The sequence below is a fragment of the Equus quagga genome, chromosome 2 (genome assembly GCF_021613505.1).
Source record: "Equus quagga isolate Etosha38 chromosome 2, UCLA_HA_Equagga_1.0, whole genome shotgun sequence".
NCBI classification, from domain to species: Eukaryota; Metazoa; Chordata; class Mammalia; order Perissodactyla; family Equidae; genus Equus; species Equus quagga.
In genome coordinates this window covers 148,850,284-148,867,901 of record NC_060268.1, presented here as the reverse complement: position 1 = coordinate 148,867,901, position 17,618 = coordinate 148,850,284, and the positions used below count along the sequence as shown (strand labels likewise).

Here is a 17,618-nt window from a genome sequence, read left to right as displayed (position 1 = left end):
TTTTAGGCTGCCTTCTTCTTGAGTCAGCATTTGCTTGGTTGCTGTAAACCTGTTTTCCAGAGTTCTGACCAAGTTGTTTCTGAAGGTTTTTTTACTTCTGAGGACGAATGTGTCCTTCAAGCTACCTGCTGTTTTTGCTGATGGTTATGTTTTGAGTGCTTGACATTGTGTATGAAAATACGTAGAGCTAACTTAAGGCTCTGGATGTTAAAATTCCCCATACATTTATTTTTGCTTCTGTCAGGCAGTTAAACTAACTGCATTAGCATTCCTAGAGAACTCTAACAGCCAGGGCATGAGAGGCCTGAAAGCTAGACTTCAGCCTTGTGAGGCCCAGCTGATTCTCAATCTCACACTAAGGTGTAGCCCCTCGGAGTGCGACTGAAAGCCTGGGATGTTTACCAAGGCCCTTCTTCCTCGGTGGTAGCTGTGTGGAAGTGTATTTCAGGAATTTTACTACAACTTGCTTAACTCTGTAAACAAACCCACTGCCAAATAAGAAATAATGGGGCAAGCAAGTTAATGTAGAAACCAAATTTATTAATCATGGAGTTACTGAGGGCAGTTTATTTTATTAGGTATTATCCACAGCTTATGTTGACAAGTGATTTTGCAGAGAAATTATATCATTATTTTTATTAAGATAATTAATACTTCCGCAAAGTAAATTTAGTTCCTCGAAGTAGCGCCTTTTCGAACTCTTCAACAGGGTTTGGTTCTACTTAGCTATCAAAGTCAAATCTCTCTAAATTTATACATGTAACTTGATTTGGGCACAAAATTTATTCTTTGCATATAATTCCTTCTAAGTGTTCTGGTTCTTCATGCTGAAAAGTCTCAACTTCCAGAAATTTGACTGCTAGGATCAAAATTGTCAGGGCCCTTCTATGGGTTAAGATTTCAATAGAGAAAAAAATATATATACATATTTTATTATATACAAAGAACAACAAAGTTTCATCAGGTAAACAAAGAATATAAGTTATGGTCATAATTAATAACATCACAAAGCCCTTAAATCACTGTGACCTTCTGCATAAGACAAAAGCCTCAAAATGGGGCCACAGAGCCATTAATCAGAGCTGTATGTAGTTCTCCTGTAATAGCAATCTATACTCTGGAGAAGCTGGCTTTGTATGAACTCTGTGGGGGCTAATGTGTTAGGCCTCATCTAGGGGGAAACAAAAATATTGAAGGAAGGGATACTTCTAGGGTTATGTTTATTGTTGACAGTAATTTGAGAGAGAACCACAGAAAAGTGTTAAAGATTCCTAGGTAAAATTCTGGCTATCTCATAGTAAGAACAGATACACTTTCACAGCTCTACAAATGGTTGGGTGACAAATAAAAAAGAAAGTGAGCTGAGAAGGCAGAACGGAAAAGTCTAGGGAAGGAGGCAAGTAAATACAGACATAATCATAGCAAGAAAAGAAAGGAGCTGGGCCTTCCCAAGACCAAGCACTGGTGACACTGACCTATGTAAGTTCAAGCCTAGAAGAACAGTGCGGCTGCTATATAGCTATTTAGTAAAATACAAGAAAAGTATTTTTTCATTTGTTATGAAAGGGCTATTTTATATCAAAAGCTAGAAATACATATTTACTCAATGTAAATCCCAAATGAAACCCAACTGAATACATAATGAACTAGAGGGATGACAGAAAAATGGGTAGACATTTTAAATTCAACTAAATTTACAGTACTGCCTTGATATTTTCTATTTGTTTTTAATCTGTACACAAGGCTCAAGTTCTAAGGTTATAGATTTTATTTTTCATTTTTCTTAAAAATAAAATCACCAATCCTCAAGTTAACTAGAGATTTATCTGGGCTCGTAATGGGAATCTGCTCTTTGTAACAGATTGCTCTGTCGTCTCGTCCACTTTAGACCTCTCCACTGGATTAATGCCTCTGTTTTCTTTGTCTTTTCCATGTGATTTTTTATGCTGTGGATTTAAGGGAAGAAATTAAGTCAGTATAAAGTAACATTTGATACATATTATGATACATACTCTCTTTTCAAAGTTCTCTGGGTTATAGGCAAACAATTAAGCGTGAAAAACTTCAGAAAAGGCTCAGGACAAATTTGAGAACAACTTGTTTGGCAAGTAGAAATGAATGCCTTCTTCATTTTACCACCAATGGAAAGAGTGGGGTGAAAGAGATTTGAATTTTCTGCATGATTTTCCAAGGCACAATTACAGATTTTACTATAGGGCAGTGGTTCTCAACAGGGAGCAATTTTGCCCTGCAGGGGACATTTGGTAATGTCATTTTTGGTTATTAAAGCTAGGGGTGCTACTGGCTTCTAGTGGGTAGAAGCTAGGGATATTGCTAAACATCATATAATACACAGGACAGTCCACCACAATAAAGCATTATTCCACCTCAAAATGTCAATAGTGCTGCTGCTGAGAAATCCTGTTCTAGGGAAAAAAAGATTTGCTATTATACAAAAAAGGCAATTCTATTTTAAGCAGAATCTGATATATGGCTACCTCAAGACATTTTTTAAAACTTATTTCATATTTCTCATTTGGGAATTACATTTCTCTGGAATCCTCACACTCGCCCATAGAGAGCTTTAAGAGACTGGTGACATTCACTGTAGACCTGGTCATCAACACCGAGACATATCAGAAATCAACTTTAGAGTGTTAAACCCAGAAAACTTCCCCATATCTGGGAAAAAATAATTTCTGGACTTCAGCTGAAGGTCTAAAATCCGATTCCTAACCTTTTCTGGTACTGTAGGCATTTCCTTGCCATAGCTGAACCACTAAGCCTGGCCTTCAAAATGCCACATCAGTAAAAATGAAAGGATTTCCAACCTGGGATTAAGTAGTCACTAAGGTTCTCTTCTCTTAACTTTATAAGACAGAAAAGTGGAAAGACCTGTAAATCTGTTAAAGACAGGCACAAGCATACACATATCAGAAACAGCACTGCAACTGTAAAATGTAGACATCAATGTCCTCTGTAAGGAAATCCGTACTTCACAGACTCTGTCTAAGCTCATGACTTCAAAACAGAGGGACGGATGCTAGGCAGTTTACAGTGCCATACTCCCACCAGGGTTTAAAAGGGGTAGGAGGTCGCAGGATTTAACCACACAAGATCAAGGCAGGCAAGGAGCTCAGGAAACATGGGGGAATAGTTAACAAGAGAACACCTCCGACAGGAGAAATCAGTAACATAACCCAAGAGGCCTCGGTTTCTCTATCTTTTAGACCTCTTAGCTTTAAGGGCTGATTATTGGCAGAGACAGGCTCCAGGACTTCCAGGAGGGAAAGGAGAAATGACTCCTCTGAGTACCCATTCTGAGTATGCAGGAAGTGGAAAGGGGATGAAATATAGTAGTTGAAGATTACCGCTGAGGATGGAGGTTAAGTCAAATTTTGCCTTTATTTATCCTATAGAAAACCCCTGATCAATGATCATATTTGTGTAAATAACTTAAATCAGAAAAGTTAACAAGCTATCCAAAGGAATGACTGACATTCACCCACCAAGAACAATGCATTTATATTGAACAGCAAACGACTGACTGGCATCAGGTGTGGAAGGGTTATCTGATAGGATATCATCAGGTACCTGGAAAAACGGAACCCCACCACTTGATGAACAAACCACACCAGCATCTACAGACAGCTCTTGACTTAGAGGTTCTTCAATAGTGTGCCCCAGAACTGCCTTTTCTTCATCCAAGTCCTAAAAAATAAGAAGCTGGATGAGTGATTAAGTCCAAATGCTTAAAAATCTTTGCAAAAGTAAAGGCAGTTTTCTTCTTTGAAAATAACACAATGTCCATTGTATAAAAGTTAAACCTCAACAGAATTAGTAGAAAGTCAACAAAATAATGAAAATAATTGCTAATATATTTTCCTATAGACAAATACCTATAATAAAATGTTAAAAGTGGTAATCTCAGGGACCGGCCCAGTGGCGCAGTGGTTAACTGCGCACATTCTGCTTCGGCGGCACAGGGTTCAGCAGTTCGGATCCCAGGTGCGGACATGGCACCACTTGGCAAGCCATGCTGTGGTAGGCGTCCCACATATAAAAAAGTAGAGGAAGATGGGCATGGATGTTAGCTCAGGGCCAGTCTTCCTCAGCAAAAAGAGGAGGATTGGCAGCAGATGCTAGCTCAGGGCTAATCTTTCTCCAAAAAAAAAAAAAAAAGTGGTAATCTCAGAATAATGAGATTACAGTTTCTTTTGTTATTTTCTGATTTCCCAACTTTTCTATAATTACTATAGGTAAGTGCACAGATTATGGAGCTTATCTGGATTCTAATTCCAACTCCATCTTTGTGACTTGGGACAAGGTAATTCTTAGTTTCCTCACCTGTAAAATGGGGATAGTCCTAGCATCCACCTCATAGGGTTATTGAGAGAATTAACTGAGTAAATATATATGTAAAGTGTTTAGAACAGCATCTGGGCACACAATAAGCACAACATAAATATTGGCTAGTATTATGATCTATTAGTTTAATAATAAAAAAATGGCCAGATTAAAATAAACTGGGTTAAGGGTCAGAAAATTAACATTAATGAGAGACACGGTAGGATTAAAGGGCAAAGAATCAGATTCTTCACATGCAGTCGATGACATCAAGAGTTTAGGGGAGAGTTCTAAAATTATGATGCTTTAAATTTTACCTGACTAGTCTCTTCTTTGTTGTTTTCTGAACCGTTTAGCATCATTAACAGCTCAGGCTGTTTCCTTTTCAACTGATCAAGTAGCTGTTCACGCGGTTCGGTTCTCACCAGTGTTGATGGGTATAAATAATTTTTCCTCTGTGGTGTCGTACCTTTAGTGGACATAGTAATAAGGGGGAAAACTGAAACGTACAATATGAATAAGAATTTTCTTAATGCAAGAACTTAATACTTTCCAATGAGTCTTTGTCTTCCAAAAGTATTGCCGCACATGAGAATCAGTCTTGTCACCTGTCAGGCATATACTGCTTACAACTAATATTTCCTAACATGACAACTTAAATAGACTCAACTATTTTCAAGATTTGCCCTAGCATAACGAAATTTTCCATCTCTAAGGAGATACAAAACATGTGTTGTAGGCTCTGAAAGGAGTCAAGAGTGTTCTGAGAAATGGCAGCATTATCGGAATAAGAGCACAGTTTTCCCAGCATGATCACTTTGACAGGGATAATCATTTCACTGTGAATTTGGTGGCAGCTAAAGATTAAGCAGTTACTTTTCTCTATAATGAACTCATGCTCTCATAATTTACACGAGCACTTACCTTTTCCCTTACATTTATATTCCTAATTTCATTGAAAGTTTACAATAAATATTACAGGTCTCTTGAGGAAAAAAATACACTAACATTCTGTAGCACCATCTCCTTTTATAGTTGCATTAAAAAAAAAAGCTTTGAGATAGAATTTACATACCATAAAATTCATTCAGTGATTGTTAGTAAGTTTACAGGGCATGCAACCATCACAATTCAATGAGTAACTCCGTTACTCATCCAGTGTTCAATAGCTTGTTCTACCTTCTTCCATGAAGGCTTCCCTGAGTCAGGATAGCCCACACTGATCTTTGCGGTCTTGGACCTCCCAAAACGGGGATTCCTAAATGCCAATCTAACGGTCCGTAAGAAAATGAGAGGTACACATAAGAAAATGCACAGTGTGGTGAGCTTTGCATTAAACTCGATTTATTTACTTACATTAGTCCACTATTTTTGGTATTAAAATGTCCTTTTACAAATGGTGCTAGATAGATGTTTGGTTGGTTTTCTTTTTGTTTTTAAAATGTCTTCTCTTAACAAAGCCAGTTCCATGAATGTCTGTAAAATTTTAATTGTGATGCCGCAATTTCTAGGAGTACCTGTCACCTATATCGTAACATCTAATGTTTGATTAAAGCTATTTTAGGGTTCTAATTTTTCCATAGTTGAGTTGACTACAGTGAGATGGTAAATTCCTATCAGGCAATGGCAGGACCTAGTTTTTCTGAACATCTGGCACTGTATACGGTTGAATGCAACTTCAAAAATTTTAACAATATTTCCCTTTTAAAGTACCTGTTGGGATATCCAGTTTCAGATCCTGTTGTAGAAAGCAATTAAGCTTAGTCAAACCAGCTTTTATGGTTTCATTAAGTTTTAGACTTTGTGCCATTAAGTTTTCTTCATCAATAGTTATCTGACCAAGAAAAATGTTACGCTGGTTCTCATTAGCTGCTTTATGTCCACTCAATTTTTCAGTAATCTCTGAACTTGAAGCCTCACAACCTTGGTTTACAACCTGTAAGTGATGCAAATGAGTTTTCATTGTTAAAATCAAAGTGGTCAGTGCTTTACTCAATATATCATTTCCCCTTACTTGCAACCTTGCACAATAAAAGTTTAAAAACACATGCAAAAGTAGAGAGAATAGTATCATTAACTCCCTTGTATTCACTACTGAGCCTCAATATTTATCAACACATGGGGCATAGATCAAACAAGACTGGCCATTTACTCCTCCTCCCCATCAGGATTATTTTGAAGCAAAGCCGGTATCATTTTATTCATTTATCTCAGCATATATCTCTAAGAGTTATGAGCTTTTTAAGACCACTCTCACATCTAAGAAATTTAACATTGATTTCTTTAAATCAAATGTCTAATACAGTGTTCAAATTTCACCAATTGTCCCAAATATTTTTCACAATTGGTTTATTTGAATCAGAATTTATCATTAGATTTGGTTGATATGTCTTAAGTAGGTGACTACATAATTTATCATCCAAACTGGGATACTTATCATAGTGAAAAGGGCCATCTAATAACTACCCCAGTAAACAAGGACTAGCCCAGGCAAACTAGGATTTAAGGCTCCCTAGTCTTAACTCCCTTTTGATACAGGTTATCTGTCCTTATACTTTTTTCCTTGAAAAAAATTTTTGTTGTTGAAGAAACCAGGTCTTTGCTCTATTGAATATCTCAGATTCTGGATTTGGTCATCGCATCTCTATGGTGTATTTTCATATTCATCTGTCCTCTGTATTCTCTACAAACTAGTTAGATCCAAAGGCTTGGTCTAATTTTTTGGCAACAATATTTCATGGGTGGTGCTGAAAGCACATAAGGCCTGGCTGTGTCTCTCATGTTAAGATTAATCAGTGGGTCTGGGTGTGGCCATCTCATTAATTATAAAGTTCTCCATCAGCTTTTGATCAAATGGTATAAACAGTCATCAGTGTGTACAGGGGTTATTTCATTAGAGGTTGCAAAATGGTGATATTCTAACTCTATCATTTCTTCTGCATTTTATTAGCTGGGATTCTTCTATGAAACACTTTTATTCATTTATTACCCTACTAAACCAAGACAGAATTCTTTCGGAAAAAAGAGATGGATGCTCAAGTGTTTCCCTTTATTTATCAGTTTTCAGAATAATGCATTGCTTCCCTAGCATAATCCAAAGGAGACTACTGACATTTTTATGAATTCATGAGTTTTAATTATTTGACGTATTTCAATCTATTGTAGCAAATATTTTTTCTTTTCTCTTTTTTTGGTGAGGAAGATTGTCGCTGAGCCAATATCTGTGCCAATCTTCCTCTGTTTTGTAGGTGGGATGCTGCCTCAGCGTGGCCTGACAAGCAGTGTGTAGGTCTGTGCCAGGGATCCGAACCCGCGAACCCTGGGCTACTGAAGCAGACCATGTGAACTTAACCCCTATGCCACTGGGCTGGCCTTGCAATTATCCTTTTTAATTCTCAAATTATACCATCTTTAAACAGGGGAGTGTCATCAGGTTGGTTCCTAAGTCTTTTTGACACACCACCACTAATCTTTAATACCTTCCTAACTTTCTGGTATGACAAGATCTCTAGACTTATCTGGTACATTTCCTGCTTCAAGTCTGAAATCAGCTATTTCTCCATTAGCCCTGGTTCCTTTTAGTGAAAATAGCTTATATAGCTTAAAATACTTAAGTTCTTGTACGTAATTCCTGAGAATATTAGTGAAATCCTTTTATTGCACAAAAAGAAAAACCAAGCTACAAAGGGCTCACGCAAGTGTTAAGTTCAAGCAAACCCACAAACCTATCAAGTATCCTTTGAGTAACCAGAACAACATCCGAAATACTTAAAGCAATAACAGGTTTGAATGTACCTGGAGAAAAGTAAAAAGCATTTATGAGTGGAAGATATTATATATCAAAAGACAGGGTGCCCTTAACTGAAGGAACTAACAAGTCAAAACCCAAGGAGAGATACAGGACAGATCAGACAAGTGTTAAATAATTTCAAAATCAAGGAGACATATACATAAAACAAGATCGTATACAAGCATACCAGCTATTATACTTAAAATTTTAAGTCATACACTATATTTTAAAATATTTGTTTTGAAACCAGTTCTTAGCCAAAAATATTTAATTTTCTGATTATCACTATTCTCCCCAAAGTAGGTTCCAGTTACAAAGTTATTACCTCCACTAAGTTCTGAAGCTCCTCTTCCCTTTTATTTAAGCAAGATACCCACTGTTCAGAGAAACAAAGTGTGCCTCTGTTCAGAGCCTCACATTTCTCTCCAGTCTCTTGAGATATTATTTCAAGGTTGCTACTGAGTTTATCACAGTGTTCCACAGACTCTTCAGCCAATTTTGTACCTTCCTGGTTAAAATGTCTGAGTTCCTGTGACAAGCCATCAGAATCAGCACAAAATTTTGTCTTATGAAAAGCTGCTTTGCTGATCATACCCTTAGATTTCCTATAGGAAAAGAGAATAACATTGTTAAAATGGAAAACTAAGACTCAAAGGATACACAACTTGCCCAAGATCACGCAGCTCAAAAATGGCATATTTGAACCCAGGCAGTCGGACTCAAGAGCCCATGTCCTTAATTAATCTTCTACATTAAGATCAGATGCTTTGGCCATTGTCTTTTCAGAAGAGATTGATATCACAGCTGCCGTTAAATGACTTATCAGTCTCTTTTCTCATAAAGCCTTTCCCAGCCCTCCTCCGGATATGATGCTTTACTTTATACCTCAGAGTAATAACTACAGGGCTGTTAAAATGAACTCTGTCTACGTGTTTTATTCCTCCTGCTAGATTATGTCAATTAAGGGCATCTCCTACAGCCTCTAGTCCAGTCCCTTAACTGTGCACAACCAGTCAGGCATTCCGTTCTTCAGCAGTTTTGTCTTGCCTATGACATAAAATAAATCATAAAAAGTATAAATGTTATTTAAAAAAACTCAACTAAAAGCTTTCTAATAATTAAAAGAAAATTATATTGGCGTGTGACAAACTATACATATAGCACACATAGTATATTGTAACATAACCCTGACAGAAAACTAATGTTAGCTAGAATACACATTTAAAATTCACGGATGGCTTCCTTCTCTCAGTAAGGTTCCCTGCAATAGCATAGAAAGTCATCTCACAGGACCACAAAGTTAAACTGTGGGGAATGAAAGTTACCTTCTATTACCACTAGATGGTACACAACATGAGTAAACCAAGTGAGGAAGCACATATGTTGAAAACCAAAGTTCAACTCCAGATTAAGTAGAAATGACTGAAAAAGGAAAAGAAGCTTAAGTGGTAAGCTTGGAGACCATCACCACAAATCTATCCCCCTACGGAATCACTACTCATAAGTGACTACAATCCACGACACCAAATGCCAAAGGCAGTGGGTCTCAAACTTCATTATACATAAACCTCACCTAGATTCCTGGGCCCTACTCCTGGCTGATTCTTTTACAGGGTCCCTAGACCACACTTTGAGAAACACTGGTGTAGACAATAAATGTCAGGAAGACAGAAAAAATGACTTGCACAGGCCTTAAAGAAAGTATATCATAGTTCCCTCCCCGGTTCAATCCTACTCCAGTGTTCCCTTCAAAACTATGGAAGAATCCAGAAATCCTTAAGTCTAGACACTGGGGATAAAAAGTGGGGAAACACTTTCTAGATTCAGAATCTAGAATGAAGAGTTTAGAATGGAACATGATAAAATGAATAGGACCAACAAAAGGATCAAAAAACAGATGATAGGAGGTAGAAGGATAGGAATAGCTAGAATTCTAGAACAGCACCATTCAATAGAAATATAATGTAGGGGCCAGCCCTGGGGCCGAGCGGTTAAGTTCACACACTCCACTTCAGCGGCACAGGGTTTCGCCGGTTCGGATCCTGGGCACGGACATGGCACCACTCATCAAGCCATGCTGAGGTGGCATCCTGCATGCCACAACTAGAAGGACCCACAACTAAAAATATACAACTAAGTACCAGGGGCCAAGGGGCTTTGGGGAGAAAAAGGAAAAATAAAATCTAAAAAAAAAAAAATTATCACGTGAGCAAAGCATTTAATCTAAAATCTCCTAGTAGCCAAATTAAAAAAGAAAACAGATAAAGCAATCAGACTAACAGTATATTGGGTGTATACAGCATATGTAAAAGTAAAATATATCAAAACGATGCATAAGAGATGGGAAGGAGGAATCTGGAATATACTGTTCTAAGGTCCTTTCATTACACATGAAACAGCAAATTATTTGAAGGTGGATTAAAATTATTTTAAAATGTATATTATTGATCCTAGAAAAACCACTTAAAAAGGTAATCTTAAAAGTATAAATGACAAGCCAATGGAAGAGATAAAATGAAAACATAAAAATGTTCAAATTAAATTAGGAAAGAAAATAATGAAGCACAAATGATGCAACAAACAAGAAACAGCACGATGTCAGATTTTTTTTTTTAAATGTTTGTTTTTTGTTTTTTGGTTTTTTTTGAGGAAGATTAGCCCTGAGCTAACTGCCGCCAATCCTCCTCTTTTTGCAGAGGAAGGCTGGCCCTGAGCTAACATCCATGCCCATCTTCCTCTACTTTATACGTGGGACGCCTACCACAGCATGGCTTGTCAAGCGGTACCATGTCAGCACCCAGGATCCCAACCAGTGAACCCTGGGCCACCAAATCGGAACATGTGCACTTAACCACTGTGCCACTGGGCTGGCCCCACACTATCAGGTTTTAAGCCAACTATATCAATACTTAGAATGGTCTAAACATATCAGTTAAAAGTCAAACACTGTTAAATCTGATGAAAAAACAAAACCCAAATATATGTTGTCTATAGGAAATTCCACTTTAAATATAAAGACTTAGGCCAAAAGTAAACGGATGGAGAAGGATATATTATGCAAATAGCAATCAAAGAAAAACTGAAGTACTTGTATTAATTTCAGACAAAGTAGACTTCAGAACAAGGAAGATTATCAGGGATAAAAAGGAACATCACATAATGATGAAGGAGTCAATTCTCTAAGACATATCAACCCTAAATGGGTATGCATCTAACAACAGAGCATCACATATCTGAGGCAAAAACTGATAGAAGTGACAAGAGAAAAAGACAAATCTACAATTATAGTTGGAGATTTCAACACCCTTCTATTACTAATTGATAGAATAAGTAGGCAGAAACTCAGTAAGGATATAGAAGACCTGAGTAGCACTAGCAATCAACTTGATATAACTGACATGAATAGAACACTTCATCCATCAAAAGCAGAATGCAAACTTTTCTCATACAGGCATGCAAACAAAGCATACCAGAATAACACTGTAAGGGCTCTGAAAATTAAATTGTCATGGGAACCACAGCCCACAAGAGTGGGCCAGGACTTGCATGCTAAACCTAAACAAGAATGAGCGCCTGCTAAAAAAGAAGACAAATAGGATTCTGAATCTCCTAACACAATAACCAAAATGTTCAACATACAATCAAAAACCACTCTGGAAAATCACAACTTGAATAAAAAAAAGACAACAGGTGCCAACACTGAGATGATTCAGATGTTGGAATTATCTGGCAAGAATTGTAAAGCAGCCATCATAAAAATGTTTCAATGAGCAATTAAAACACTTCTGGAAAAAAAGAGAAAATCTTAGCAAAGAAATAAAAGATAAAAAAAGAAGCAAATAATTGTAAAACTGAAAAATGCAATAACTGAGATAAAACACCTCATTGAATGGGTTCAACAGTTAGGTTAGCAATGACAGAGGAAGAACCAGTGAATGTTAAGACAGATCATAGAATGTACTCAATCTGAACAACAAAGAGAAAATAGACTATATATCTATAGCCTCAGAGACCTGTGAGACCATAATAAAAGATCTAACACTAGTGTCATCAAAGTCTTAGAAGCAGAGAAGAAAAAGTATAGGGCTGAAAAATATTCAAAGAAATAATGGATGAAAATTTTCAAGTTTGGTCAAAAGCATAAGTCTACAGATTCAAGAAGCTCAGCAAACCCAAAAGGATAAATTCAAAATACCTAAGAAGACACAATATAATCAAACTTCTAAAAGCTAAAGACAAAGAAAAAAATCTTGAAAGCAGCTACAGAGAAACTGCCTATAGGGGAACAATTATTTGAATGACAGCGGATTTCTCATCTCATGGAGGCCAAAAGGAAATGGACAACATATTCCAAGTGCTGAAAGAAAAGAACTGTTAACCCTGAATTCTATATCCAGTGGAAATATCTTTCAGGAATGAAGGGGAAATGAAGACATTCTCAGACAAAGGAAAACAGAACTTGTGGCCAGCAGACCTACCCTGAAAGACTAAAAGAAGTTCTCCAAACAGAAGGAAGCTTGGAACTTCAGGAAGAAACAACTGAATGGGCAAAAATAGGGGTAAATAGAATAGAATATCCTCATGAGTTTAGAATATCCATCAGCAAAAAATTGAAACTTGACAAACCTCATACCTTATACAAAAAATTTCAAATGGATCAGGGATTCAAGTATTTATTTTAAAGATTGGCACCTGAGCTAACAACTGTTGCCAATCTTCTTTTTTCTTTTTTCTGCTTTTTCTCCCCAAATCCCCCCAGTACATAGTTGTGGGTCCTTCTAGTTGTGGCATGTGGGATGCTGCCTCAACATGGCCTAACGAGCAGTGTCATGTCCGTGCCCAAGATCCAAACTGGTGAAACCCTGGGACGCTGAAGCAGAGTGCGCGAACTTAACCACTCGGCCACGGGGCCAGCACCTGGATCAGGGATTTAAATCTTACATAAAATTATAAAACTTCTAAAAGAAAACATTAAGTCTAGTATGTGAGACTGGCAAGCAATGAGGCTACAGAGACATTAAACTCTAATGCAGGAATCAGCAAACTTTTTCTTAAAAATCCAGATAGCAAATATTTTAGGCTTATGGGCTACATAGTTTTTGATGTACCTTTGCTGTGCAAAGGCAGCCAAAGATAGTCAAAGGAAACATGTAAACAAATAGGCATGGCTATGTCCAATAAAACTATCTGCAATAACAGGCATCCAGCCTGCCAGCCATAGTAGGCCAAATCCCGCTCTAATTAGTAAGTATATACACTCGCATGCCGTATAACAACATTCCAGTCAACAATGGACTGCATATACAATGGCGGTCCCATAAGATTAGTACCATATAGTCTAGGTGTGTAGTAGGTGATACCATTTAGGTTTGTGTAAGTACACTGTATGATGGTCGCACAATCACAAAATCACCTAACAATGCATTTCTCAGAACTTATCCCTGTTGTTAAGCAATGCATGACTGTATTTCATCACTAGTATGGAGTAGAAATTGTGAAATTACTTAATGTGTCTTCTAAGATTGAGCAAATAAGTAAATATATTGAGAGCCAGGTTTCTCACTGTCTGAAAAGGAAGCACAAATGTAGACTAGAAAGATATTTATGTGCATGTGTACACACACACACACACACACACACACACAGATTTCTAGCTGTGTCTACCTAGAACAAATGACACTCCAGTAGCAATGAGCGCACCTAGTGCCCAGACCTTGTTTTCTATTAATATGATTCCAGAACTGGGGCTGAGAAAGTACAAGATGAGCCTGGAATATCTTGTAATAGCAAAAAGTAAGAAAATGCTCAAAAAGAATAGGTCATATCAAGAGAACACAGGAGCCAAATTGAAGAGGCTCTCACTCATCAAACTGGGATAATTTCAAGGGCTGGCCCAGTGGCATAGTGGTCGAGTTCACGTGCTCCATTCCAGCAGCCCAGGGTTCACAGGTTCAGATCCCAAGTGCGGACTTACACAGTGCTTATAAAGCCATTCTGTGGCGGCGTCCCACATACAAAAAAAGAGGAAGACTGGCACAGATGTTAGCCCAGCAACAATCTTCCTCAAGCAAAAAGAGGAGGATTGGCAACAGATGTTAGCTCAGGGCCAATCTTCCTCACCAAAACAAAACAAAACAAAACCCTGGGACAATTTCATCATCAAAATAAGTAACAGTGGATTATAACCCAGAGGATAAAAGAATCCATGAGCACACGCTAACATAAATAAATGAATAAGAATAAGTGGGAGGGGAAAGGGAAAACTCTCCCCCTCAATAGAATGCCAACTAACAAATGAAGAAGGAATGATGAAATTAGAAAAAAGATCATTTGACAACCACTATCATTATAATTGTTTCAGACATGTGCATCAATACATGTTAAGAGGAAGAGGATACTTATGTAGTTTCAAAGTATCCCCCCATAAATTCCTTATTATTTGCAAAGGAAAAGATTAACTTTACAATGGAGAAATCTGAAGGACAACATGGTAACCAAGTTACCAAAGTGAAATAAAACATCACCAATTATGAGACAAATAGCTATCGTGTACTTCTTGATATCTGAGATGCACTGAGAATATACCACTTTTGTGGTATTCTTGACAACTGCAACTAATCATGAAGGCCAACCCCCACTGAGGGACATTGTACTAAATAAATATTCCACACTCTTGCAAAAAGGAAAGGTCATGAAAGATAAAGACTAAAGAACTGCTCCAGATTAAAGGAGATGCGAGAGACATGACATTTAACTGCAATGCGTCATCCTGGATTAAATCCTGGACCAGAAGGAAAATCTTTTTCTTTTCCTATAAAGGACAGTAGTGAGACAGTGGCAAAATTTGACTTAGGTCTGTATATTAGATAATAGTTGCTATCAATATTAATTTTCTGACAAAATAATTGTACTATGGTTATATAAGAGAGATCCTTGTTTTTAGGAAATACAGACTGGAGTATTTAGGGGAAAGTGGGCATTAGGACTGTAACTTATTCACAGCTAGTTCAAAAAACATATATAATATATACATAATACTAGAGAGAGAGGAGGAGAGGAGAGAGAGGGAATGAGAATGATAAAGCAAACAATAAAAAGTTAAATGAGAAATTGGGTTGATAGTATTTATACTATTTGAAGCTTTTTATTCTGAAATGACTTCAGGCAGAGAAAAGGAAAGTTACAGAGAATTTAAAAACAGCTTACTGCTCTGTATTTTCTTGGACATTGTTAAGTGGTTTCTGGATGTTTTCACACTTTTCCTCCAAAGCACAGAACCTCTCTGCCCAAAGATTGATTAACTGGCCAAGTTCCTGTAAGAAAGGTGTGGGGAGGGGAAGCGATTGAAATTATGACACTTCAACTTTTTTTCTATACTGACATGAAGTATTTTCCCATGGGTGAGAATTATACAAATTCCTAACAAGTGATCTTTAACTCCACCCCTCTCTTGCAGAGAAGAGAGGAGTGGAAGTAATATTAAAAGGACAATATTATAGGGATTTTTTTAAAAGTAAATAATTAGCAAACTTTTCTATTTTAACTATTATTAACAAATTACTTTCAGTGTACCTCAAAACCAAATACACCAACCAAATACACCAAGATGTCACATTATGTTTGAGAACCACTTAGACAAATATACACAGTTGTTTCTTAATTGATAACACTACTAAAAGGTAAAAGTAATGCTGATAATCTAATGGGTCAAGCAGTCCAAAAATATTATCAATTATTGCAGGTGAAACATTTTACAGAACCTAGTTGGATCATATTAATAAAATGTAAATAGTTTTACCTTTGCTCATACTTGGCATCTTTAAAAACAAGCTCTTACAGGCACATGACATGGTATGGACTTACATTGCAAAATGAGGAAGCTACACTAAAGACCAAGGGAGAGCTGAAAACGCATCCAGCATCCTTCTTCACTGTTCAGTCCATTAGCTGGCCAACATCTCTGAATATCACATCAGATGACAATACATATCTAACACTTTGAGTATGAATAAAGTCTGTCAGTATTTTTACTAGTCTCAAAGTAAAGAGAAATGCAGATATTATCAGATTTAGCTACTTCTAAATAGGTGTTCTGAGTTTTACATAATTGTTTTGTTAATGCTAACTTCAAGTTCTAGAAAATCTAAGAAACAGCTCACTTACTAAACTTGCTTCCTTAAAGCCAGGGATGTCAAACCATTCATGATACTTTTCAGATCATAGGTGTTTTGTTTGTTTTTAAACAATTGCTTACCAATTTTAAATATTTCAAAACAGCTAATTTATAAAAAGCTAATCTACCTTAGAATATATACCTAGAAAGTTCTAGACAGGTTTAAGGTAAATACCCCATGCAGAAGTATGAGAAATGGCTCCAATTTCAGATTTCAAGAATATGTTCTAGAAACATATAGAAGAGCCTCTCAAAAATGGATGCCTTTCAAGCAATATAATCACACTACCACTAGTAGATGATCTAAATATTGTTAGATGCTCACAGGCCTCAGTTTCCTCATTAGAAGACTGCACTAATAATAGAACCGGTATTTATATTGGTGGGAGGAATAAACACACAGTGAGTTGCTCAATATTAACTATTATTTTTGCTAATTTATGATGTTAATCCTTTCTCTGAAAAGTTTCAGGCTTATCAATTAAGGAAACAATCTTATTTTAAAGTTGCATTTATTCTTACCTAAAAATCTTGGAAGTGTTTCCCTTCTCATTTTGGGGGACATGAAATGAATTCCCCGTCCCTCACTTTCCAAAGAAAAAGAATCCTTTACTACTTACTAAATCATATCAGCAGTTTTACTGACTAGAGTTCTGTCATGTAGTAATAACCTCATTTAAAGTAAAACTTCAGACATTCATTACTAAGGTCTTAAGTATACCAGGAGTTGTTTTCCATGTATCTGACATTTATAGACTATGACTTCCCTGGTTTAGAGGTTTGGTTTAAAGCCCATATACTTCATATAAATACATTATATTTATAATCTATTAATAAAAATTAAGAATTGTATTAATTTACTGCAATTTAAATGTCTGACATTGATGAGACAGAAATAGTAAGAAAATGTAGGGCATAGTTTACAAAAGAAAATATCCATGTCACCCAGGAAAAAAACAATTTAACAAGTTATAATGTAGACACATGTTCTTTTTAAATGCTACAACCATTTTCTTCTAATTGTACTCCCAAAGGTATGTTTCTCCAGCTTCATCTTTCATCTTGGTATCAGGAAATGACTGTCTGTCTTATTGGGCTTTAGCGTAGGGTTCTACATGTAGCAAATGCTCAAATATTAACTGATCAAGAAAAGTATTCTCGGGGCCGGCCCAGTGGCACAGTGGTTAAGTGCACACGTTCCGATTCAGCAGCCCAGGATTCGCCGGTTCCGATCCTGGGTGCGGACATGGCAGCACTTGGTAAGCCATGCTGTGGCAGGCGTCCCACGTATAAAATAGAGGAAGATGG

At 36.8% G+C, this 17,618-nt stretch overlaps 1 protein-coding gene across 1 annotated transcript in view; it reads right to left on the bottom strand.

Annotated features, from left to right (window-relative positions):
* Positions 1-519: 519 nt before the first annotated feature.
* The window catches only part of KIF11 (kinesin family member 11), a 47,457-nt gene continuing 30,358 nt past the window's right edge, over positions 520-17,618 (bottom strand). Inside the window, exons 17-22 of the mRNA XM_046655179.1 lie at positions 15,344-15,450; positions 8,463-8,742; positions 6,061-6,283; positions 4,665-4,816; positions 3,595-3,711; positions 520-1,946 (exon numbers count right to left, since the gene is read on the bottom strand). Coding sequence (XP_046511135.1) covers positions 1,815-1,946; positions 3,595-3,711; positions 4,665-4,816; positions 6,061-6,283; positions 8,463-8,742; positions 15,344-15,450 — 1,011 coding nt within the window. The 3' untranslated portion in view covers positions 520-1,814. The remainder of the gene's footprint in view (positions 1,947-3,594; positions 3,712-4,664; positions 4,817-6,060; positions 6,284-8,462; positions 8,743-15,343; positions 15,451-17,618) is intronic.